The 27,369-nt window shown below is 38.8% G+C and overlaps 1 protein-coding gene across 4 annotated transcripts in view; it reads left to right on the top strand.

Moving 5' to 3' along the window:
- Positions 1-27,369, top strand: part of Gab2 (GRB2 associated binding protein 2) — a 191,380-nt gene that overhangs the window by 151,094 nt on the left and 12,917 nt on the right. For 2 of the 4 annotated variants that reach the window (XM_027942562.2, XM_071616531.1), the window contains exon 3: positions 8,467-8,710. In XM_027942562.2, coding sequence (XP_027798363.1) covers positions 8,467-8,710 — 244 coding nt within the window. Of the gene's footprint in view, positions 1-6,246; positions 6,382-7,433; positions 7,499-8,466; positions 8,711-27,369 lie in introns of those variants that run through there. The other 2 variants (XM_071616532.1, XM_071616533.1) reach the window with 2 other exon arrangements.

Below are 27,369 nucleotides of genomic sequence, written 5' to 3'. Positions count from 1 at the left end.
AAATAAGATACGCCAGTGCAAATATCTGTAAGGATCTATGACCAGGAACTGTGCCATGCCACTAAGCTACAGCCATTCATTCCCTGTCTTCTCTGCCCTTCACAGAATCAATATCTGCTAAGTATACTGTGAGATCATATGCACCAAGGTCAGGATGTTCTGACTTGGCTCTCCCAAGCTCTGAGATGTTCTTTCTCAGGTTCTTCCTTGAAGGGGCAGGGGAATCATAGTTGCAGAAAGTCCCATGGGATCTCATGTTACTTCCTGTCACTGCAGCCTTTTTCTTCTTCCTTTGCTTTATAGTTTTGATAAACAGTAGGAAACTTATATTTTTGAACTTGGATAATTATTTATACTAGTCTTTAATAGTTTGATCTAACAGATGTTCACTTGCCATGAAAATGTGATTTGCACTGTAATCTCACAGAAAGATAACCAGCCAGTCAGCCAGAGTCCTAGTGATTAGACTTATGACTTGATTCACACACACACACACACATGTAAACAAATCCTCATTCACAATGACACAACTTTCTTTTGGTTTAGGGAAAGAAGCCCTGGAGCAGGAGCTCTGAATTCTGATTCTAGGGTTCACTTTTGGTCTAGTACATGGCTTTGGACAGTAGTCTCACTTTGTGGGCCACAGTTTCTCCAACTGAAATAAGATTTGGGGGCCAGTGATGAATTGACCTCCAGAGACCCTTCCAATTGCCAGTTTGTGTGAGTCACCATGTACAGTGAAGCTATTTTTTTGTTTGCCCTAAATTTATGAGTTCTTCCTTCAATTTTGAAGGAAGACCTTTTTTAGATTTATTCCTTCTTAAATAATTTTAAACTTGAGCCAGGCACAGTGGCACATACCTGTAATCCCAGCTACTTGGAAGACTAAGGCAGAAAGACAGCAAGTTCAAGGCCAGCCTCAGCAGCTTAGCAAGACTCTGTCTCAAAATGAAAAATAAAAAGGGTTGGGGACATAGCTCAGTGATAAAGCACCTCTGAGTTCAATCCCCAATAGACTTGTGATTATGAGTTCAAGTGACCAGGAACTATGACCCTAACTTGCCCTCAGCTCCTGTCAGCGTCCTTTTGGTTTTAGACTTCTCTACCCATCCGATCCTTGCTTTTCAACTGGCCTTCTATAGGAAGTACCACTCCTTATGATCCTATACCATTCTATTTTCAAAATACTTTCATCAATCACATTCTCCTCATTAGAATCCTTAGAATTTTACCATCATCCACTTCTAAGGATAAAGGAAGAGACAGGGATCCAGCCAGCAGTCATTACTTAAGTATTTGATAATTATTATTTATCTGAATTTCATCTCAGCAAATACTCAAAAAATCCCCTTTCTCATTTGACAATATGGAGAATGAGGTTTACAAAGAGAGTAAAGTTTCCATACCAGGACTGGGGAAGTGCACCCCAGGATTCTACTTGGCCACAGATAGGAAGGACCATTGAGAATATGGTTTTAAATTTATAATTTTGATGATATAAAGAAGAGTCTTTGGAAGCATTTGTTTTTTGTTGCTGGTTTTTGTTTTGTTTTGTTTTTTTCTCTTAACCTTCAGAGGCTGCTTTGCCCTTGAACTTTTAAGTAGATTCTAATCCTTCCATCTCTGCCCTGGAATCAAGAACCACAGATTATTAAAAATCAAACCTTAATCTTAATCTTGTGAATCTTAATCTAAATCGTGTGTCAATATGATCTGTTAGCTCTTTAGTGGGATCTGCTTTCTGTATTCAAGTTTCTCAAAGATAACTTTGATGTGTATGCTTGATCTAATCCAAGTTCTCCTTTTATAAGTAGAGAAAATAAGACCCAGGAAGAAAAATGGGCATGCCCAAATTCACTCAGCCACTAGATAATAGGCCTAATCCTAGACCCTCATTCTGTTACCTGACTCTGCTTCTCGAAAGGCTAAAACCATTCAGCTCATTGGAATTTTCAAGGAACTCCTTCCCCTGTGTAGGATTTGAAGACAGAGCTTTTTCAGATCTAGGCTTTGCTACTTTCTAGCTGTGTAATTCCCAGAATCTCTGAGCCCGTTTCTTTATCCTCTCTGTGTGTATGTGTGTAGAGAAAGAGATAATATCTACCTCACAGGGCAATTAAGAACACATAGTAGGTGCTTAGTAAGTGATAATTGTGATTATTATAATCAATATTGGCCTTGTGGTTCTTACTAATCTCCCATATAACATCTATACAGGATATAGTTGTAACTAAAACAGTGACAATTGCTTTCCAAGTGCCCACTGTGGCTTGGAATGAAACTCATACCTCTTCAGCCCTACGTTCTCAGCCAACTCCATGGGTAGGTACTCCAGGTATAGAAGCAGCTTAGTATCGTAAGTGCTTTACATAAAATGATCTCTAATCCTCATAGCAGCCCTACAAAGTATCTATCATCCCTGCTGAACAAGTGAGAATCAAAGAGGTTTATTAACATGTCCCACGCCACAGAGCTAGGAGTTAACACAGGCTCTGAGGGCAGCTGGGCTCCATCATGTTCTTTGGCCTACCTCTTTATGGGTCTTGAGACCTTCTGAGGCTTTTGAGGGTGGGGAGTATTTTGGGGAAGGGATAAAGATAAAAAGGGCATTGAGATAAGAGAATTAGTCATTATTTGGCCAGTCATCTTTTCCAGAAACTCCCGCCAACCTCCCCTTTCCTGCTCCTGTTATCATTAGCCAGTTGATGGCTGGTCTGGTCTGGGCTGGGCTCCTCTGCGAAATCCTTCAGAGCTTTCCTGTTCTAGAGTTTTGCAAGAAGGTGGGGGGAGTGTTTATATGCTGGGCAGGCTTCCCAGGGGTGGTTGTGGAAAGGAAGGGGAGTGATTTCGTAGGGCCCTAAAAAGCCAGGAAGAAAAGGGAAAAAATAAAACCCTGCATAAAAGAAAACAAATGGACTGAGGCACTCAGTCATTATCTTTAGTCTAGACTTAGGGATAGAAACCCAGGCCAGGAGTCTGGAAACCTCCATTTTCTTCTTGCTGTGTACTTGACCTTCCTAATGACCCAAGCCACATCATTATAACAGCCTTGATAACAAGAGAATACCAGAAACAGCTCAGGCACACTAATTTAATGTTTTATCAGTATCATTTTTATTTTCTTCCCTTAAATGGTACCCTGGCAACAACAACAAATCCTATTAACATTTTTCACATGTGCACAGGTTTGGTCTCACCCTTACCTTATTCAGTTCTGCAAACAGTTGGATGAGTCAGATAAGCAGGCTAGGGCTTACCCTCCCAGCTGCATAGGTAGGAACTGAAGCTGAGAGACCTTTGCCTGATCTCACAGTTAGTGGCACAACTGAGCCTGGGTTCCTGGTATCATGACTCCTATGGAGGCATGAGGTTCACTCACTGAGAGATGGAATTTCAGCCCCTTGGGTCTTTTGACTCTAAAACATGTGTTCTTGCCCTTTTGTTTTACTAAAATTCACACTGCCCTGTCGGGATTGTGGGGTGAAGGCCTGAACAGTGAAGGTGGAGGAGGGTGGAGGAGGTCTAGGAAAGGAAACTCTTACTCCAGTGTATAATGCTTTAGCAAGGATTTTGTATATCCTGAGTGTTCACTTTTCATCCCAAAAGGGGAAAAAAAAAGAAAAAGTAAATCCCAGGTATATTTTATTAATGTCTTGCATATGTTTAACACTTGATAGTTTGTAAAGGGCTTATATGTATGTGTACATGTCAATGATTTTTGGTCATAGGATTATGCAACCATCACACAATCTAGTTTTAGAACTTTTTTTTTTTTTTGTACCAGAAACCCAGGAGTGTTTAACCACTGAGCTACATCCCTTTCCCTTTTTAAAATTTTGAAACAAAGTCTCACTAAGTTGTTGAAGCGATCCTCAAACTTGAAGTCCTGCCTCAGCCTCCCAAGTTGTCTGGGATTACAGGCATGCACCACTGTATCCAGCAAAGTTTTAGGACTTTTTAATGTTTTATTAGTGCATTATAATTTGACATAATAGTTGGGTTCATTGTGACATTCATATATGCACATAATTTATTCCTATTTATTCCCCAGTAGTTCCCCTTTCTCTCTCAGTCTCCTTCCCCTGTTCCTTTCCTCTACTCTTCTAGTCTTCCTTTTCTTTGTTTACATGTATTTATTTTTCATTAGTGCATTATAATTATCCCACAAAAGTGGGATTTATTGTGGCATAGTTACGCATGCATGTAGCATAATTTAGTCTATTTTATTCCCCAGCTCTTCCCCTTTCCATGCCTTTCTCCCCTTGGATCCTCTACCTTTCCTCTAGTGATCTCCCTTCTATTTTCAAGAGATCCCTCTGACTCTTTTTTTAATTCCTTTTATTCTCCCTCTAGCTTCTGCATATGAGGAAAACATTTGACCCTTGAATTTCTGAGTCTGGCATATTTCACTTAGCATGATGTTCTCTAGTTACATCTATTTATCTGCAGAGGACATTATTTCATTTTTCTTTATTGCTGAGTAGAACTTGATTGTGTATACCTACCACTTTTTTCTTATCCATTTTTTGCTGCAGATAGAACATGTTTGTTACCCCAACAAGAAACCCTATGCTGATTGGCAGTTATTTCCTACTCTCTCATCCTTACCCCAGCCCTAAGAAACCACTAATCTACTTTTTGTCTCTATATTTCACAATTATAAACATTTTCTTGATAGAATCTGGCTTCTTTCCCCTTAGCATAATGTTTTCAAGATTAATACGTGTTGTAACTTGTATCAGTGTTTTATTCTTTCTACTGCTCTCTATATATTCCACAGTCCATCATACAAGGATACCCCACATTTTATTGATTGATTAGTTGATAGGTATTTGGATTGTTTCTACTTTTTGGCTATTATGGATAATCCTGTGAACATTTGTGTGCAATTTTTTAAAAATATTTTTTATCTGTCAAAGGACCTTTATTTTATTTATTTTTATGTGGTACTGAGGATCAAACCCAATGTTTCACACATGCTAGGCAAGTGCTCTACCACTGAGCCCCAGCCCCAGCCCCAGCCCCTGTGTGCATTTTTGTGTGTGTATGTGGACATACTTTTACATTTCTCAAGGGTATATACCTATGAATGGAACTGCTAGGTCATGTGATAATTTAACTTTATCAGGAAGAATCATCAAACTGTGTGTTTATACCTCTGATATATTGTTCACATAATATAAAACTCACCCATTTAAAGTATATAGTTTAGCTAGGCACTATGGCACATACCTGTAATCCCAGTGACTTGGGAGGCTGAGGCCAGAGGATTTCAAGTTTAAGGCCAGCCTCAGCAACTTAGCAAGATCCTAAGCAACTTAGTGAGACACCCTGTCTTAAAATTTAAAAAAAAATTAAAAGGGCTAGAGATGTGTCTCAATGGTTAAGTTCCTGGTACCAAAAAAATAAAGTGTTCAGTTCAGTGATTTTAGTATATTCACGGGGTTTTGCAACCATCACCAAAATCTACTTTTACAAGTTTTTCATCACCCTAGAAAGGAGACTCATAATCATTAGCAGTTACTCTCTATTTCCACTACCCCATGCTCATTTCCAGGCAATAACTAATTTACTTTCTGTCTGTCTGGATTTTCCAAACATTTCACATACATTAAATCATGCAATCAGTGGTCTTCTGTGACTAGCTTCTTTCGCTTAGAAGATCATTTTATTTGTTTCATTTGTTTATAGGGCTACATAATAGTACACTGTATGGATGAATTGCATTTTGTTTAGCATTCATCAGTTAATAGACTTTTTGGCTATCATGATAAAGCTGTTATGGACATTCAGGTACAGAATAAGCAGGTTGTGATACACTGTCCTTTATTCTGAAGTCAGTGAATATTTCTGAGAGACTAGTTATGCATTAGAGTTTGTTGATCAACAAATTTCAATGAGTTGTGTCACACATTGGGCTTGATATTGGGGAGAAAATCATCACAAAAGAAAAAATCTGCCTTCACTGAATTCACAGCCTAATGTACAGAGTGGTGAGAGAGAGGTTCCTATGTTCCTAGAATTCCTCTGAAGGATAAGGAAGCACTGGTAAGCAACAAAGTTGAAGAAATACACAGGATAATGGTTTTAGAGAGAAAGAACTTTGTACATCACCTTAAGGATAACAGGAAGCCAATGAAGATGTTTCAGTAGGGCAGTGGCATGGCCATGATGTGGTTGTTGAAGAAGGCAAAGGCCTAGAAGTCACCTGGGCTCCGGGCTTGAAGAACTGACATGATGATGTGTTTCACTGAGAAGGGACACAGACTCGTTGAGTTCATTTAGACTGCTGAGCCTGCCTGCCTATGGGACATCTGAATGGAAACGCCCAGCAGGTGGAGGGATATTACAACAGGGAGCCCCGGAAGAATCGAACTAGAGGTAAAGTTTGAGAGTTGTCATCACATTAGTAGTGACTGAGCTTGGGAATAGATGGGGATGTCCCTGCAGAGGCTCCAGGGTTAGAATGAGGCTATAAGAGGGGCTAGAGCTGAATCCTGAGGTGTGGGGGTCGGCAGAAAGACCACAGAGCATGTAGGACCTCACCTGAGGCTTTCTTTTCATTCCTCCCCTGGGTCTTTTCAGGCAGCAGATTGTGTTCCTCCCCTAGCACCATGGCTACCATGTCCCCTAGCATAAACCCTCTCCCTCCTATTAGAGAGTTCATCTTGCAAACCTAATGGAGTAATAAAGCTATTGATTTTGTTAACAAACGTCTGGGTCACTATGCGACCTATAATGGGAATTCATTTGGAGGTCAGTACAGCTGTCAGTGGAACAGTTTCCCCAGAGGCCCACTGGCTTTTTCTCTGTAGACTAGCAAAGACGTCCTTCCCAGCATCAGAAATGACTGGAGAGAAATGAGAATGGTGGGGCATTTATAAGCTGATTGTCCTGCCTAGGGCCATGAGAAGTGCACAGCCAGAAATAGATCAGGTAACCAGGAGCAGATAGAGATCTGTTTCACCTCTGGTATGATTTGAATAACACTAGAAGGTCACCATCATCACCACCACCAGCTAGCACATCACCTGAACTTCTATCTTTAAACCTATATTCCATTAGAATGAAAGTTTCACTATTGAAAATTTTGAATGCTTAATGATTGTTTTTGCTTATTCTGCAGTCATGGACTAAAAACCTTCTGGGTAGGACCTCTATTAGGCAAATGCTGAAGCTATGGAGATAACATCATGATCATAGCTCATAAAAACCCATGGGCTAGACAAGGAAACAGAGTGACCATGGATATAGTGAAAGCATAAACAAAGTACTGTTGGCATCCAGAAGAAAAACCAGTCCAGGAAAGTTTCAGAGAGGTTGTGATGTCTGTTCAGGGTCTTAACATCTGCATATGCATTTTCTAGGAAAGTCAAAGTGAAATCCAGGTGGAAGAAACAGCATAAGCCAAAACAAAGAATTACAAGAAGCTGGTGTGTTCAGGGACTGATGATGCTTCCATATGACTTGTTTATGGGTGGAGAAAAGCAGGAAATAGGTCAGTCTCTGAAAGGCCTTGTATGTTATGCTAAGGAATTTAGACTAAGCTTAGCCAGCCACATGAATAATACCTTTGGCTTGAAGTGTAGAACTCTAGACTATTATCTGTCCTTAATACCTCACTTCCTTTCTAACACAAAAAAGGAGAGTTTGAGATAAGAGAGGAAGAAAGACCAATGGACGGAGAGCGGTGGGGAGTGGGAAACTTAACAGCCCTCAGAGGACTTGCATGAGCAGGCAGCAGGAACTGGGGTTCAATCTAAAGGAACAGTTGCAAGTACATTTGTGCTTTTATTATTAATATAGTAAGACACAGTCCTGGGTCTCAGTTAATGAGTCTTCGGCAAGCAGTGCCTCATTTAACAAAGCCAGCATAGCTTTTAAGGGCAGTGACCACAGCTGGAGCAATCACTGAGGAGGAGGACTGTGTTACTATGCTCAAGAGGCTAACCTTACCTGACTTCTGGACCATAGGTAGCCATACTTCTTGAGCTAGAGCAGATCAGCCCCAGGTTGTGATAGGCAGTGTCCTTCAGGAGCAGTACAAAGTTACAGAGCGCCTCCACCAAGATGGCCCAGGCTGGGTGTGGTCGTACATACCTATAATCCCTGCAGCTGGGGAGGCTGAGGCAGAAGTTCAAAGACAGCCTCAGCAAAAAGCTAGGTGCTAAGCAACTCAGTGAGACCCTGTTTCCCCTCAAATACAAAATAGAGCTGGGGATGTGGCTCAGTGGTTGAGTACCCCTGAGCTCAATCCATGGTACCCCCCCCCAAAAAAAAAGATGTCCCAGAAGCCCCAGCCCTCCTCTCTGGGAGGTGAGAGGGAGCAGGTATATGAGGGAACGAATGCTACAGCTAGATTAGTCCTTCCGATCTTCATATTTTTCCTTCCTCTGACAGCCATCTTTAGGATAAGGATACCTTTTCTGCCTTCTTCACTCACAGAATTCTTTCTCCTTTTCACAGACTCCCTGAGAAACATTTCCTCAGCCAGTCAGGGGCCCCGCTCTTCTCCAGCTGAGCTCAGCAGCTCCAGTCATCACCTGCTGCGAGAACGAAAATCTTCAGCCCCATCACACTCCAGCCAGCCAACTTTGTTCACATTCGAACCTTCTGTGTCAAACCATGTGCAGCCCACCTTGTCCACCAGTGCACCTCAGGAGTATCTCTACTTGCACCAGTGCATAAGTCGGAGAACGGAAAATGCAAGGTAGGAGGTGGCCACGACCACTCTCAGGCAACTCCTATTTTTCACTGCTTTTTAATTTTAAAGAAAAGAAGGTAAGGGCTGAGGATGTGGCTCAAGCGGTAGCGCGCTCGCCTGGCATGCGTGCGGCCCGGGTTCGATCCTCAGCACCACATACAAACAAAGATGTGGTGTCCGCTGAAAACTAAAAAATAAATATAAAATTCTCTCTCTCTCTCTCTCTCTCTCTGTCTCTCTGTGTCTCTCTTAAAAAAAAAAAAGAAAAGAAGGTAACATATCTTTTCAGGTAAACATGTATAAAACAAAGGAATTTTTTGTTTATGTAGCCTTCACATTTGTTGGTTTCATCTGTATTGCTACAAAGTAACAATTGGGTTCTCATTATCAAAAATTATACTATAAAATTTTTGTTTGATTTGGGGGTAAAAGGCATTTGACTACAGTTTCAGAATTGCAAACTGTAGATGATTTACTTGTTGGCTAAGAGAGAAAAGTTAGAGAACTTCAACATTGTTGAACAAATCCATATCTCACTTTTGCTCTGGAGCTGCATTGTTCCATAAGGTAGCTACTCTGCACATGTGGCTATTTAAATAAAATTGGGTAAAACTTAGAATTCATTTCCTCCCTCATACCAGTCACAGTTCAATAGTCCTGTGGGAATGGGGACTACCATACTGGAAAACACTGACATAAAACATTTTTTCATCACAGAAATTTTTCGAGCAAGGACTCACTGCTCTAGAATAATGGTCTGTCTGGCTTTCTAACATCATCAGCTGTGTCATAGGTACAGAACCTGTACCTATTTTTATGACCTTTTCTTCCCATTGTTAGGCAAAATGAGCACAGAGCTCATAGGCTTTGTCAGAGCTGGTTCTGAATTGCTACCATAGCCAGCAGATTACAGGTCATGTTCCTGAGTTAATTAATTTAGAAATATCTGATTTATTTCATAAGAATTAAGGCAAATAGAGAAATGGCTATAAATATATTTATTCACAATATCTGTGAGAATGTTTTCATGATGTCACTTGAATAAGCACACTGAGAGATGGCCAGTGCAGATAATTTAGCTCCATTTTATCACAAGGAAACAGGCTAACAGCTAACAAGGGGCAGGACAAGAAACCAGGTCTTCACAGTTCTTCTCCTGTACTCATCTCTATTCGACTGTGCTTCTGTATATATATTTTTTCTGCTACTAGGGATTGAATCCAGGGGCACTCTACCACTGTACTACATTCCCAGCCATTTTATTTTTTATTTCAAGACAGGGTTTTGTTTAAATTGATCCTAAGTGGACTTGCTCCCACCGTAACATTCCTGAGTCACTGGGATTAGAGGTGTGCAGGATCATATCGGCAAATTTAAATTTTCACAATGTACCAGAAAATATGGAATACTTAGGAAAAAACTGATTAGCAGACATGTAAGACCTCTTCATTGAAAACTATCAAACATTGGTGAAAGAAATTAAAAATAGAGAAATATATAACAAAGATACAATATAGTTATGAAATAGAACTAACTTTAATAAAATGGCAGTTCTTCCCAAATTGATCTATAGTTTCAACACAATCCAAATAAAAATCCCAGCAAGGTTTTCATGGGTATTGATAAAATAATTCTAAAATCGATGTGAAAATGCAAACAACCTACAATGCCCAAAGTAATTTTAAAAGAACAATAAAATTAGAATAGCCAAAGAAATTTTTTAAAGAACAACAGTAAAGTTAAAGGATTTATACTATCTGATTTCAAGACTTCCTATCAAATATTGGTAATCATGACAGTACTGTGGGAGATTGAAGATGGTGTATTAGAGGAAGGCTGCATTTCTGGTTGCTCCAAATTCCTACTGCTTGAATTTCAGCAGTAAGTGGTGAAAGAGAAAATTCACTGAAATTCAGTATCAGACAGTCAGACTCTTAGAGATCCAGAAATTCAAGTTCATTGAACAAAAGACAAGAAAGAATACATGGTAGCCAAGCTAGTGGTAGCAGTAGCACCAGTTCACTGCAAAGGTAGGGTTAACAGAAACATATGGGACAAACCTGTTGAACAGAAAAGGTCTCTGAACTTAGCTGAACCAGAGGCTACACAGTAAACTGGTGTTTGAAAAGCACTGGCAAGCCAGGCACAGAGACACATACCTGTAATTACAGACGCTTGGGCGGATGAGACAGAAGGATTGGGAGTTCAAATCTAGCCTCAGGAATAGTGAGGCACTAAACAAGTCAGCAAAACCCTTTCTCTAAATTAAACAAAAATACAAACTAAGGCTGGGGATGTGACTCAGTGGTTGAGTGCCCCTGAGTTGAATCCCCAGTACCCCTCCCCGCCACCACCAAAAAAAGCACTGTTAAGTAGAGAGCCATATTGAGAAGGCCACACTGCAGCTTGGCTTCAGGAGCAGCAAAATTGCCATACTGTGTGCCCTTGAATTTACCTAGCAGAATATGATTAAAAGAGGCAGAGAGGAGATTGTACTCAGGGAGACTTGCATCCCTTTGACTCTGGTAGCTCACATGACCTGATGAAGAGGATTGGAAAACTGAAAAGGCAAGTGTCATTATACTCAGGGTCTGAATCTGGAAAGGCCACATTCTTGGGTGTAGAGTGAGAAACCTGTGGAGGGTTGGCTCCCTGACCCTACAAATAGAATCCATGGGAGGCCCCTGAGATGCAGAGATCAGCATCTGCCCAGCTCTAGGAGTATGCTGGATCTGATCTCTTCCGAGCAGATGCCACCCAACATAGACCCAAAGACCTGATTAAAGCTAACCCCCAGCCACCAGACCTTCCCATTAAAAACTCTGCAACAGTCCCACCCTGGAAGTGCATTGACAGGATTCCAATTGACTATACTTGCCATTCCATCCTACCTTCTACTGGTTAGAAGGAAAGCTGAGAATTATTTCAATCACTTCAGTTCCAGTCAACTTCAGCTGTAGCTTGGTGAGCAATATAAAAATAAACATAAAAATAGCCCTCAGCCCTTGCTCAAGACAAAATGGAAGAAAGGCTAACCTGGAATAGGCACTGGACATCCAACCTTTTTTGACCACCTCAGTGGGATCAATTTTTTCATTTTTCACTAATATTATTTCCTTCTTTTCCCCCGTGGTATTCTTGCTGTGTTGATCACTGGGTTGATACACACACACACACTTTTCTTTTTTTCTCATTTTTTAAAGTTTATTTTTCTAGTTTGTCTTTTGAGGGTTAGAGTTTTTGTTTTGATTTTCTTTCACTCCTTTCTTCTCCCTGTCATAGCCAAATTCTCTTATTCTGTCTTTACTTACTTATTTTTTTTTCTCCTCCTCCTTTGTAGGAATCACTGGCTACATCTCTTCTGCTCACATTTTGAACATTTCAAATTTTCTCTTACTTTCCTACTACATTGTCTTTTCCCTTAATGAACAATATTTTTACCATCTTCTAGAACTATTTGGTTTATATAATTCCTATACTCATCGTTCATGTTGTTGCAGTTATTAGTACTGTGGTTGGCAAGTTGACACCTGCTATTTACTTTAGTGTCATACCTAGTTCATGGCTATTTGTTTTTGCTGTTAGCAATTGCTGACCCTACCATTCCTGTTCTGTGGTAATTAGCATTATAGATGTCATTAGAAACGTGGTATTTATTTTAATACTATATATTGTTCAGTGCTATTATTTGCCCCCCACTTTACATGAGGTTCTGAGAATCTATGGGGACACTGTGAGAACATAGGGTAGAGACTGCTGTGCTAAATCCAAAATCCAGCCAAGAGACAGCCTATCTTGTTCATCAAAATTTAAACATGCTTAAACTTCAATGATACTTTAATACTAAGAATAGAAAAGACAAAACCCCAAACCAACCAGGCCTAAGTAGGAATGGGGAGGCCTCTAGGTTCCATTCATGGATATTTGTTCCTACAGCAAAAACAAAATTAACACAAAAACTGTGGGCACCACATCTACAAGGGGTTTCAATCTAAATCACTCTCATATTCCATTAGAACATACAGATTTGTTAAGCATGGAAGCACAGTCACAGAGGATGTACCCCACATACCCTGCTGTGTACAGTACAATTGCTGGGTCTACAAGAAGGACCCCATTCTTGTGATACCAAAAGGGAAAGTGGGATCCTCAGTCTCTGACACAATACACATTGTATCCAAATATGCTACTTATCACCAAAGAGCTACCAGGGAAACTATATTCAAATCCCACTTGGAAATATATTGAAAAATTTACAACAATCTGATATCCCAGAACACATTACCAAGAGAAGTGCTCTCAAAAGGCCCATATCCAAGAGTGGAAGAGAAATCCTTCCCAACAGATGCATAAAACCCAACACAGGAATACAAGGAATATGAAAAAATAAGGTAACATGACACTTCCTAAGGTTCATAATTCACCAGCTACTAACTACAAAGATTTGGAAATGGATGAAATAACAAATGATGAACAATAATAAAAATGATCAATGAATTCTAAAAGAACACAGAGAAACATCTAAATGAATTAAAGAAGTCAGTACCAGATATGAATGAGAAATTAAATAAGGAGATAGAGCTATTGAAAAAGAACCAAACAAATCTTGGAAATGAGGGTACAATAAATCAAATAAAAAGTTCAGTTTAAAGTCTTTGCAATAGAGTAGACCATGCTGAAGATAGAATCTCAGAACTAGAAGACAAAATGGCCAGTCACTAGAAGACAAAGTAAACATTCATACTCCATGTTTGTATAATATATCAAAATACATTCTACTGTTATGTATATCTAAAAATAAATAAAAATAAAAACTCACTAAACCAGAAAAGATAAAAAAAAAATTATTAACTATGATCAGAATATTCAAGAACTCTGGGACAACATTAAGAGACCAAATTTAAGAATCCTTGGAATCTAAGCAAATTGTGAGATGCAGCTTAAGGGCATGGATAAACTCTTCAAGAAAATAATATCAGAAAAACTTCCAACCTTGAGAATGAAGTAGACATTCAGATACAGGATGCATTCAAACCCCAAAGACAAGATCCAAAAAGAACTTCTCCATAGTACATTATAATAAAAACACCCAACATACAGATCATGATAGAATTTTTAAAAGCCTTAATAAAAAAAATGTCAGGTCACATTTAGAGGTAAGCCAATCAGAATCACTTATGATTTCTCAGCAAAACCTGTGAATTCCAGAAGAGCTTGGAATGATGTGTTCCAAGCCCTGAAAGAATATAACTGATCAAGATTGTTATAAACAGCAAAGCTATCCATCAGAATTAAAGCAGAAATAAAAACTTTCCAAGATACACAGAAACTAAAAGAACTCATGACTGCTAAGCCAGCACTACAGAAAATACTTGAGGAAATATTACACAAAGAAGAAATAAAAGGGCTGGGGATGTGGCTCAAGTGGTAGCGCGCTCGCCTGTCACGCGTGCGACCCGGGTTTGATCCTCAGCACCACATACAAAGATGTTGTGTCCGCCGAAAACTAAAAAATAAATATTAAAATTCTCTCTCTTTCTCTGTCTCTCTCTCTAAAAAAAGAAAAAGAAGGAATAAAAAACAAACCCCAGAGCTTGCAAATAGACAAATCTCATTTGAAGAGTAGCTAAGCAAATGAGAAATGGAACCAGAATTAAACATTAGAAATAAATCGCAATGAGAAGAATAGACATATGATATAAACACCAAATAAAAATGGTCTTAACTCTCCAATTAAAAGACATGGTTTAAAAAACAAGACTTAACTACATGTTGTTTTCAAGAGACTCATCTTACAGGCAAAGAAAAGTCACAGACTTATGAAAGAATGGAAATTGATACACCATGCAAATTGGAACCTAAAAACAAACAGGAGTAGCTACTCTCATATCCAACAAAGTGAACTTCAAGCTAAAATTAGAAGACAAAGATCACTTCAAAAATAAACAAGGAGAGATATGAATTACAGTGGATGGGGTAGAGAGAGAAGATGGGAGGGGAGGGAGGGGGGATGGTAGAGGATAGGAAAGGTAGCAGAATACAACAGTTACTAATAGGGCATTATGTAAAAATGTGGATGTGTAACCGATGTGATTCTGCAATCTGTATTTGGGGTAAAATTGGGAGTTCATAACCAACTTGAATCTAATGTATGAAATATGATATGTCAAGAGCTTTATAATGTTTTTAACAACCAATAAAAAAAATTTAAAAAAAAAAAAGAAAAAAAAAAGATCACTTCATACTGGTAAAGGGAACAATTCAATGAGAAGATATAATAAATATTTATGCCCCAAAGATCAATGCACCTAATTACATAAAACAGATCTTAAAGACTTAGATAAACCCTAGTACAGTAAAACTGGGTGATTTCAACAGACACCTTTCACCAGCAGAGAGATCATCCAGACATAAACTCACTAAAGTCTCTTAAGATCAAAAAAAATAAAAATAAATAAATCAATTTGACTTAACAGATACCTGTAGAATATTTCATCCAACAATAGCCAAATTTACTTTCTTCTCAGTTTCTCATGGAATCATCTCCAAAATATAACATATTTTAGGACACAAAGCAATTAAACAAATTAAAATGCAAGGGATTATACAGATTTTTTTAAAATTTTTTTTAGTTGTAGATGGACACAATACCTTTATTTAATTTATTTGTTTTTATATGGTGCCGAGGATTGAACCCAGGGCCTCGCACTTGCTAGGTGAGCGCTCTGCCACAGAGCCACAACCCCAGCCCTATACAGATTTTTTTTTATCAGATCAAAATGGAATGAAATTAGAAATCAACATTCCCTCCCCGCAAATGCAGAAATTATGTAAACATGGAATTTGAATAATACACTATACTTTTGGGGGTGTTGTTTCTTTGTCTTCACTTTTTTGTTGTTGTTATTTGTTTGTTTGTTTGTTACTGGGGATTGAACTCAGGGGCACTGAACGACTTGAGCCACATCCCCAGCCCTATTTTGTATTTTATTTAGAGACAGGGTCTCAATGAGCTGCTTATCACCTCGCTGAGGCTGGCTTTGAATTCACGATCCTCCTATCTCAGTCTCCCAAGCCACTGGGATTACAGGCATGCACCACCATGCCTGACTTGTCTCCACATTTTTTATTGGTACATTATAGTTGTACATAATTATGGGATTTATTATGTATTCATACATGCACTCAGTATAATGATATAATTTGGCCAATATCACTTTTCAGCATTGACCCCCTTCCCTGAACAATACACTTTTGAATAACAAGTGGGTGATAGAATAAATCAGGAAATTTTTTAAAATTCTTAGAATCAAAAAAAGTGATGTAACATACCAGAATCTCTGGGACACTCCGAAAGTGGTTCTAATAAAGTTTATAGTTATGAAGTCCTACATAAGAAAAATCAGAAAGATCCAATAAACAACCCAATGATGCATCTCAAGGCCCTAGAAAAATTAAGAACAAACCAATTCCAAAACCAGTAAAGAAGAAATAATTAAGATCCAAGCTGAAATCAGAGAATTAAAAAAAAAAAAAAACTACAAAGGATCAGTGAAATGAAGAATTGGTTCTTTTAAATGTAAATAAAATTGATAAACCTTTAGCCAAACTAATCAAGAAAAAAGACACAACACAATTAATAAAATTAGAGATGAAAAAGGAGAAATCACCACAGACATCACAGAAATCCAGAGGATCATGAAGGATTGTTTTGAAAATTTACACTATAATACAGTGGAAAATCTGGAAGAAATGGAAACATTTCTAGACCAATGTGATCTGCCAAAATTTAACCAAAAGGATGTAGAAAACCTAAACATACCAAAAACAAGAATGATATTAAAAGCAATATAAAAAAGGTCTTTCAACAAAGAAAAGCCCAGGACCAGATAGATTCTCAGCTGATTCTCCCAGACCTTTAAAGAAGAAATAATGCCAGTACTCCTCAATTCATTCCATGAAATATGAAGGGGTGAAACGCTTTCAAGTTCATTCTATGAAGCCAGTATCACCTAACACAAAACCAGATAAGGACACATCCAGGAATGAAAACTACAGACTAATATCACTGATGAATTTAGATGCAAACATTAGCAAATTGTATTCAACAACTTAATAAGATTATATGCCATGACCAACTTTTTTCATTTCAGGGATACAGAGATTGTTTAACATAATACAAATCAATAAATGTAATTTGCGCCATAAATAAAATTAAGGACAAAAATCACATTGATCTCAATAGATGCAGAGAAAGCCTGTGAACAAATTCAGTATCTATTCATGATAAAAACACTGAAAAAACTAGGGATAAAATAAATTACCTCAACATCATGAAGTCTGTATACAGTAAACCCAAAGTCAACATCATAGTGAATGGGGGAAAACTGAGAGTATTTTATTTAAATTATTAAACAAAACAAGAATATCCACTATTGCCATTCCTATTCAATATAGTACTAGAAAGTCTAACCAAAGCAGTTAGATAAGAGAAGGAAATTAAAAGTATAAAAAAAGGGGGGGTCAAATTATCACTGTTTGCAGATAATATCATCCTATTCTGAGAATATCCAAAAGGCTCCACCAGAAGACTGCTAGAGCTAATGAATTCAACAAAGCAGCAGGATACAAAATCAACATACAAAAATCAATAGCTTTCTTATACATCAGTAATGAATCTGCTGAGAAATCAGGAAAACAATTCCATTCACAACTGCCTCAAAAAGAAAAAAAAATCCTAGGAATAAATTTAACCAAAGAGTTTGATTAAATTAAGAGTTTGATTAAATAAGCTTAACCAAACCGTAACCAAACCTCCTCTACAATAAAGACTATAGAACACGGAAGAAAGAAATTGAAGAAGACACTAGAAGATAGAATGATCTTCTATATTCATGGATAGACAAAATTAATATCGTTAAAGTAACAATATTACTAAAAGCAATATACGTATTCAGTGCAATCCCCATCAAAATACCAATGACATTCTTCACAGAACTATAAAAAACAGTTTTAAAATTCATTTGTAAGAATAAAAGACCCAGAAGAGCTAAAGCAATCTGAACAAACAAACAAAAGCAATGCTGGAGTCATCACAATGCCTGACTTCAAATAATGCTACAGAGCTATAGAACAAAAACTGCATGACAGTAGCATAAAAAACAGACACATACACCAGTAGAGAAGTATAAAAGACAGACAAACCACACGGATACAATCATCTGATCCTTACAAAGCAGTCAAAAACGTATGTTGGAGAATAAATAGCCTTTTAAACAAATAGTGCTAGAAAAACTGGCTATCATTATGTAGAAAAATGAGACTACATTCCTGTCTCTCACCCTGTATAAGTCAACTCAAAATGGATCAAAGACCTAAGAATTAGGGCTGGGGTGTGGCTCAGCAGCAAAGCGCTCACCTCGCATATGCGAGGCCCTGGGTTTCGATCCTCAGCATCACATTAAAAAAATAAATAAATTAAATAAAGGTATTGTGTCAAACTACAACTAAAAAATAAAATACTTTTTTAAAGACCTAAGAATTAGACTACACAACTCCTAGAAGAAAACATAAATTCAACACTCCAACATATAGGTGCAGACAATGACTTTCTCAGTTGGACTCCTAAAGCTCAGAAAGTACTACCAAGAGTTAATAAATGACATGGCATCCAGTTTAACAGCTTTTACACAACAAATGAAATAATTAAGTACATGAAGAGACCTACAGAATTGGAGAAATCTTTACTAGTTACTCTCTTAACTGAGGATTCATAAACAGAATATATAAATCATTTAAATAATTTACCACCACCCCCCCAAAAAAATGACCCAATTGGAGCTGGGTATGGTGGCATATGCCTGTAATCCCAGTGGCTCAGGAGGCTGAGACAGGAGGATTGTGAATTCAAAGGCAGCCCCAGCCCAAGATGCTAAGCAACTTAGTGAGACCCTTTCTAAAAAATATAAACTAGGGCTGGGGATATGGTTCAGTGGTTGAGTACCTCTGAGTTCAATCCCCAGTACCAAAAAAAAAAAAAAAAAAAGAAAAAGAAAGAAAAGAAAAGACCCAATTAATAAATGGGCAAATGAACAAAACAGACACTTCTTTTTTAAAATTTTTTTTTAGTTGTAGGTAGACACAATACCATTATCTTATTTTATTTATTTTTATGTGGTGCTGTGGATCAAACCCAGTGCTTCTCACGTGCTAGGTGAGTACTCTACTGCTGAGCCACAACCCCAGCCCAACAGACACTTCTTAAAAGAAGAAGTATATACAAGAGCCAACAAACAAATGAAAAAAAAAGTTCAACATCTTTAGCAATTAAGTAAATGCAAATCAAAAAAATACACAGATTTCATATCACTCCAGTAAGAATGTCAGTTTTCAAGAATACAAACAATATTAAATGCTGGAGAAGATGTTGAGGGAAAAATAACACTGTTGGTGGGTTTATAAACTAAGAAGCACTATGGAAATCAGTATGGAGGTGTCTCAAAAGACTAGAAATGAAATCATCATATGACCCAGTTATACCACTTCTTGGTATTTATCCTAAAGAATTAAAGTCATCATACTATAGTAATATATGCATGCTTATGTTTGTAGCAGCACAATTCACAAAACCAAATTATGGAATCAGCCTAGGTGTCCTTCAACAGATGAATAAAGAAAATGTGGTATCTATACACAATGGAGTTTTATGCAGCCATAAAGAAGAATGAAATTATGTCATTTGCAGGAAACTGGATTGAACTTGGGAGCATTATGTTAAGCAAAATAAGCCAAACTCAGAAAGCCACATATGTTTTCTCTCATATGTGGGAAACTAGAGAGGAAAAAAAAAAAAACCCAAAGGTGAGGGGTGGGAATATCATGAAAATCGAAGGGAGACTAGTAGAGTAAAAGAAGGGGACCCAGTGGAAGGAGGAGGAGAGGGAAAGGGAAATATTGGGGTATTGTATTAACCAAATTATATTGTTAAACTGTGTGCAGGTATGCATATGTCACAACAGGTCCCACTATGGTGTAATTATAATACACCAATTAAAAATATGTGGAAAAAGATGTGCTGGTGAAAGGATGATCTTATAGATCACTGAACAGAACAGTGAACCCAGGAAAATGCATATGTACAGGTGCTACTCCACTTAGGATGGGATTATGTCCCCTTAAATCCATGAGTTAAAAATACCCTAAGATAAAAATGCATTCAATATACCTGAATTATTAAATAGTTTAGCAACATACAGTGTAGAGTGTTGGTTGTTCACCTTTGTGATCATGTGGCATGCTAGAAACTGCCCTGCATTACAAAAAAGTGTCCTGAGCATATAACTAGCCCAGGAAAAGATTAAATTCAAAGCTTGGCTCTACTGGATGTGTATCACTTTTGTACCATCGTAAGTTAAATTGCCATAATCTGAAAGTATGATTCTATGTATGATTTCACATACATTGAATGGAGAAAGGAAAACTTTTTCCACCAATGATGCTGAAACAGATATCAATATAGGAATGATCTTTAAAAGAACATCAACCCTTAAATTGTATCTCGTCACTCAACATTAATTCAAATATATTAGAGACCCAAAAGTAAAATGTGATAATACTATTACTGTTTTAGAAGAAAAGATCTCTGTGACCTGGGAAAAACAAAGATTTTTATATAAGACACAAAAGAGAAAAAAATACAAAGTAGTATTAGCAATTTTAAAACTTCTGCTCTTCAAAAGACCCCATTAAGAAAACAAAATTGGGGTGCTGGGGATATAACTCAGTTGGTAGAGTGCTTGCCTTGCGTGCACAAGACCCTGGGTTCAATCCCTAGCACCATTGAGAGAGAGAGAAAGAGAGAACACAAAATGGGCCAGGCACACCAGTGCATGCCTGTAATCCCAGTGGCTCAGGAGGCTGAGACAGGAGGATCACGAGTTCAAAGCCAGCTTCAGCAAAAGTGAGGTGCTAAACAACTCAGTGATACCCTGTCTCTAAATAAAATACAAAATAGGGCTGGGGGGATGTGGCTCAGTGGCCAAGGGCCCCTGAGTTCAATCCCTCATATCCCCTGCCAAGAAAAAGAAAACAAAATGGTGTGTGACTTGGGAGGCAGGAGGATCTCAAGTTCGAGGCCAGCCTTAGCAACAGTGAGATCCTGTCTCAGATTTTTTTTTTATTTTTTTTAATATCTGAGGATGTAGCTCAGTAATAAAATATTCCTGGATTCATTCTCCAGTACCAAAGAAAGAAAACAAAATGATAAGTCACAAGATTTGAGAAAATATTCAGAACCCAAATATCTGGCAAAGGATTTGTTTGTAAGTACATAAAGAACTCTTACAACTCAAGAAGAAGAAGACAAAAATATTTGAATAGATACTTTAAAAAAAGATATAGGAATGGCCAATAAGCATGTGAATAGATGTTCAGTCATCTTGGAAATGCAAATTAAAACCTCAGAGAGATTCTGCTTAAGCACCCTTGAAATGGCAATGGCTCAGATAAAGGTAAGTATGCAGGTAGGCTTTACTCTTATACTGCCTCCAACAGCCACATCACATACCAGATTCCAGAAAAAAAGGAATCTTTAAAACATACATACTTTTACATTACTTACCTCATATGATCTCCAAAGTAACCTAAAATTGCTTTTAAGTAGGACCTAAAGAGAGCATCAGCTCATCCATCCATGACTAGCATTAACTAGACATAGATCTGTCTGGCTGGATTGCTGTAGTGAAAAAGTACTGAGGCTAGAAATAACAGCCTTCTACCTCTTCCTTTTGCACTTATATGTGGTCCTGATATAAGGCTATAATAAGCATCTCAAAGATAAAACAATGAATTACTTCTCATCACTTTTACTGTAATAGCCACTGTTCTTCCTTCAAGTACCCAATAATATGTATTCCTGCTAAAATAACTCCAGTTTTCAAAATCTAGGTCTTCTACTGAGCTAAAATAAGTAGCTATTCAGAAAAGTATCTATTTGCCAAAGGAAATAGTTGTGAACTGGAAATGTCGAGACAGAATTCTTTTTGTCTTGACAACAAATTAGTTGCACTGGATTTATTTTTGCCCTCTAGCCTTTGGGACCTTATTCCAGATTCTAGCTAGTATGGGTCTTCTTATTTCAAGGAGGTCATTAAACCTGTTTGGGGTGATACATTGAGATAGCTCACACACCTTGAAAAGACATAATTCTAGTGAAGGTAGGTTGAAAGGAAATTTAAAGCGATGAGATTCCAACATCATTGACCCTGCAATAGTATTCTATAGAAAGATGGCAGGTGGGACTGCAAATTGGTGCAGCCAGTATGGAAAGCAGTATGGAGATTCCTTGGAAATCTGGGAATGGAATCACCATTTGACCCAGCTATCCCTCTCTTCGGACTATACCCAAATAACTTAAAAACAGCATATTACAGGGACACAGCCACATCGATGTTTATAGCAGCACAATCCACAATAGTTAAACTGTGGAGCCAACCTAGATGCCCTTCAGTGGATGAATGGATAATAAAAAATGTGGCATATATACACATGGAATTTTACTCAGCAATAAAAGAGAATAAAATCATGGCATTTGCAGGTAAATGGATGGTGTTGGAGAAGATAATGCTAAGTGAAGTTAGCCAATCCCCAAAAAACAAATGCCAAATGTTTTCTCTGATATAAGGAGGCTGACTCATAGTGGGGTAGGAAGGAGGAGCATGGGAGGAATAGATGAATTCTAGATAGGGAAGAGGGGTGGGAGGGAAAGGGAGGAGGCAGGGGATTAGCAAGGATGGTGGAATGTGATGGACATCATTATCCAAAGTACATGTATGAAGACTCGAATTGGGTGTCAACCTACTTTATATACAAACAGAGATATGAAAAATTGTGGTATAGATGTGTAATAAGAATTGTAATGCAAAAAAACCCAAAGTACATGTATAAAGACATGAATTGGCGTGAACATACTTTAAATACAAAGATATGAAAAATTGTGCTCTTAAAAAGAAGAGTTCCTGCCTTATAATAAAAGAAATAAAGGACAAACAACTTCCCAGGACAGAGTAAATATATTTTATGTATTCAATATCATTGAGAATTTTTAACCCATATTCTTTACTAGTGTAAAAATAATATGGCAATAAATGTTCTTGTGCATTAAAAAAAAAGAAAGAAAGAAAGATGACAGGTAGAATCAGAAATGTGAGTGAAGTCGAGTGCAGTGGCACATGTCTATAATCCCAGTGGCTTTGGAGGCTGAAGCAGGAGGATCACGAGTTCAAAGACAGCCCCAGCAACTTAGTAAGGCCCTAAGCAACTCAGCAAGACCCTGTTTCTAAACAAAATACAAAAAAGGGTTGGGGATGTGGTTCAGTGGTTGAGCACCCCTGAGTTCAATCCCCAGTACCAAAGAAGGGAGGGGGGGAGGGAGGAAGGGAGGGAGGAGAGAACTTATCCCTCATTTCCAAGGCTTCCTGACTCATTCATCCAGTAGCTTTGATTGGCCAAAGGCAGAACATGCAACTTTAGTTTCCTTTAGTTTCACATATGCAGTATTGCTCTGTAACCATAGAAAGAAAGTGGGCTCCAAGTTGTAGCCAGAAGGACTTATGTACAAAGATCATCTCATTTTTCCCCCAGTGCTGGGGCTGGAACTGGATGTTTCCTAGCTCATGTTAGCCACTCCCCAATCCTATCTCATCTCTTAAAGATTGTGACACAGAGGTTTTTTTCTTTTCCTCATGGGAAAGACCTATTTGGGATGGGTCCAATGCAGGAGGATGGTCCAAATGACCTCTTAAGATTGCCGTAGGATCCCAGGCATAGCTTAGTGTTAAAGTACTCCCTAGCATGCACAAGGCCCTGAGTTCCATCCCCAGCACCACAAACATGCACACACACCAAAAGTGAGACAGTCACAGAACTCTAGATGGTGGTTTATCTACTTCTAAGCATTTATATATCAAGTTTCCCTTAAGTCAGAAACATACCCATTAACAAATCAAACTGGGATCTTTGTCATTAAGGTATTAAGAGGGTACCTAGGGGGCTGGGGTTGTGTCTCAGCGGTAGAGCACTCGCCTAGCACGTGCGAGGCCCTGGGTTCGATCCTCAGCACCACATAAAAATAAATAAATAAAATAAAGTTATTGTGTATAACTAAAAAATAAGTATTAAAAAAAGAGGGTACCTAGGTGGGTAGAAAAGGGCAAAATCATGGTGTAGTATGGGACATACAATATTTGAAAATGTGCTGAATAACAAGTGTGAAATGAAGTGGCTAGAAAAACTAGGAACCCATTTCTGAAAACCAAGGAAGAGTTTTGAGTTGATATTAAAGCCAAAGCATGAGCAAGAGATGATGCAGTCACCCCCACTCACCAGAAGCCTCTGGAGCAGCCAGCAGCAGGCAGGAAAGATGTGTTGAGCTTCTGCCTGCACAGAGTATTTTCTCCCAAACTTCTTTTTGCCTCCAGGGAGCTCCCTGCCACACCAGTGTTTTCTTCCAGCACCAACTCTGTCATTTGCTGTTTTCCTCATCTGACAATGTAAGGGTAATTAACACATGTCTCTCAGAACTGTTAGAGGATTTAGGATGATGTCCCAAGTGATGTGCCTGGCACAAGATCTTGTTTATTTATGATACTTCTGCCAGCCAGGTGCCCTGAAGAAAAGCCTCTCTCCAGACCCACTTGTCCAGGGATCAGTCCCACAGAGGTCATGGTAACAGACATCATTTAAGGTTTATGTGAAAGTAGGAAAGTAGGGCTTCTAAGTACTGGTTGTCTTGTTTCTCTTTTTCTTTTTTGGTAGCGCTAACAAGCAGAGCCTCATGTTCTCTGCACTGAGCTACATCCCCAGCTATCCTTGTTGCTTCTCTTTGTGAAGCAACAAAGTGTGAATAGGAGGTCCAAAGACCTGGGGCTAGAATGTGTTCTCCTGCCATCTAATTATGTAACTTTGGGGGAGGTTTGTTTCCCTCATTCAACTTGTCTTACGTGACTATTGAAATAATCATCAGTCCCCTCAACCTGCATCAGTATTGTCCGTCATCTGCAAGGCCCTGTGCCAGGATTCAGGATGTGACCCTTTGCCATCTAGAACACGTGGTCTGGCAGAAGTGGAAAGGCACTGGCAAAAATAATGAACATAAGGCAGAGAAAGGTGAGTGTTAGGACAGAAGCATAGGAAGCTGGCACATAGAGAAAGAGGGGGTTGAAGTGAAAAGGAGAACTGGGGAATCTCTCATGCCTTTGTGAAATGAAAGGCTTCTTTTGGATTTTGTCTAAGATTTGATCCATCAGGAAACATTCCAGAGAGAGGTGAGTAATTCAGGCCCAGGGCTGGAAGTTGGACTACATGGGATGTGTTTGGGAGTGCGTGAGTAGTTCTGTGAACTAGAGAGGAGGCTGCTGGGACCCAGGAAGCTAGACCTAAGTTTGTTCAAAAGAGGAGAGATTAATCTTCTGGTCAAAAGGATTTAGCCAAGCTCAGGAAAAAGGATGGCAAGGAATGTAGCAGCACTCTTCTTGCATTCATTTGTTTGCATATACATTCACTTGCTTCTTTGTTTGATAAGCAGTGTTTACTATGTGACAAAACACTAATCTGGATGCTAAGGAGAGAAAAATTTGTAAGACACAGTTTCTTTCCTCAAGAATGTTTGTATAATGGAGGAGACAAGTAGCAATGGTATATAATACAGATAACAGTTGCACCCAGCTCCCAGAACAGCTTTTAGTGAGTGATTATGCTCAGAGGGAGAGGATGGATATAAGAAAACACTTTAAAAGATGTGCCTCTGACGAGGCTAGGATTGTAGCTCAGTGATAGAGTGCTTGCCTCGCACATGTGAGGCCCTGGGTTTGATCTTCAGCACCACATTTAAAAAAAAAAAAAAAGAATAAACAGAGTTATTTAAAAAAAGAGAGATATGCCCCTGAGCTGAATTTGAGGGATTTGGAACTTGCCAGATTGAAGTAAGGAGCCATCCAGAGTTAGCAAATGACACAACAAAGCCCAGATGCTGGACAAAGTGGGGCCTGCTGGAAACATTGCAGAGTTTGAGTTTAGTTCATGCTAGATTAGGAAAGGGAACTAGGGAGAAAAGATTGGAGAAAGGAGTTGGAATACACCTAGGCATTTGAGCCTAGTCCTAAGGCATTGAGATGGTACTGAAGATGTTTGAGGAAGTTGGGAAAGTAAATATCAGTAGGATACAGAGGATCACAGAGGTAAGAGGAAGAGGGAAGGAGACTAATTACTGGTCTTCTCATTAATCCAGAAAAAAAAAAATCAGAATTGAATCTGGATTCAGGACCCATTGGGTCAGTGAAAAGTCTGAATGTGAGTAACTCCTTGGTTTCTGACTTCCCAAGAGAGGAACCAGGAGATTTCAGTATGAAGATGAGTCCATTCTTGAGTATGTTCGAAGTTACTCAGGACACCTGTGATGCTCTCCCCACCCCCACCCCACCCACATTCCCACCTTCACATCCTTCAGATGCTTCCTATTTCCCGAAGCCCTGGCCAGGCCCCTCCACTGTCCCTCTCAGCCTTACCTTTTTTGATTGTTTGGTTTGGTTGGTTGGTTTGGGGTTTTATGTTTGGATGGTTGGGTTTTTTGTTTTGCTTTGTTTAGTTTGCACTGTGCTGGGTATTGGACCCAGAACTCATGCATGTTAGGCAAGCACTCTATCACTGAGCTATACCCCCAGTTTTTAATTTTTTTAAAACTTGACAGATACCACTGTGATTTTATTGTGCACAGTGATGTCTTGTTGTGTACATTGTTAAATGGTTAAATATAGCTAATTAGCAAGTGCATTACCTCAGCTCTCATTTGTGTTGCAGCTGCATAACATCCAGGCTATTTTTCAGGAATACAGTATGTCATCATTAACTCCAGTCATGATGTGATTATGTATCCTTTAACCAAGATCTCCTCTCCCCTTCCCAGCCTCTGGTAACTACCATACTTTCTGTAAGATCAACTCTGAGATTCCACATGAGTGAGATCATGCTGTTTGTCTCTTACCTTTTAACAGGCTTCCTCCAGCCTGTGCAGATCAGATCCTTGCCAGATTGTGTTAGGCTTCTTTGTGTCTCCAACTGGAGCACCTTTTCCTTTTCTTGCTGTCCCTCATTCCAAACTCCCTCAGATGTCAGCCTTCCCTGACCTTCTCTACCACCACCACCACAGGGAGGGCCAGTACAAATCTGTCAACAGACCTATACCCATCCTCATGCAATCGTAATGATTTTCAGGTGTGTCTCCTCCCCAACTATGACACACAAACCCCACCACACCCCAAAGGCAAGTGGCATCTCTTTACTCATTGTACCTGGCCTCGACATAAAGTAGGACATCAATAAATGTTTCTTAAATGAACAAATCTAAGTGGGGACATCCAACAAAGTTGCAAATCTCAAACGACAAAAAGCACCAGAGACAAATGTGAACACCATAAACACTTTATATCTACCCAACTTCCCCATCCTCTTGCCCAAGCACTACATTGTGTAAAGACTAGATGTTCAATTATCTAGGCCCATTGCTGTTGGCTTAGTTGTGTGTGGAGCAGATTAGAAAGGGAGAAGGAACATAGAGGCCTAGGGGAGAGGGCAGGTGAAATGCAGCTCCCAGCCTTGAAGGGCCAAAGGAA

This window comes from Marmota flaviventris, chromosome 9, assembly GCF_047511675.1.
Source record: "Marmota flaviventris isolate mMarFla1 chromosome 9, mMarFla1.hap1, whole genome shotgun sequence".
NCBI lineage: Eukaryota > Metazoa > Chordata > Mammalia > Rodentia > Sciuridae > Marmota > Marmota flaviventris.
Note: the sequence above shows the minus strand (reverse complement) of the source record. Positions and strands in the feature narration are given on the sequence as shown.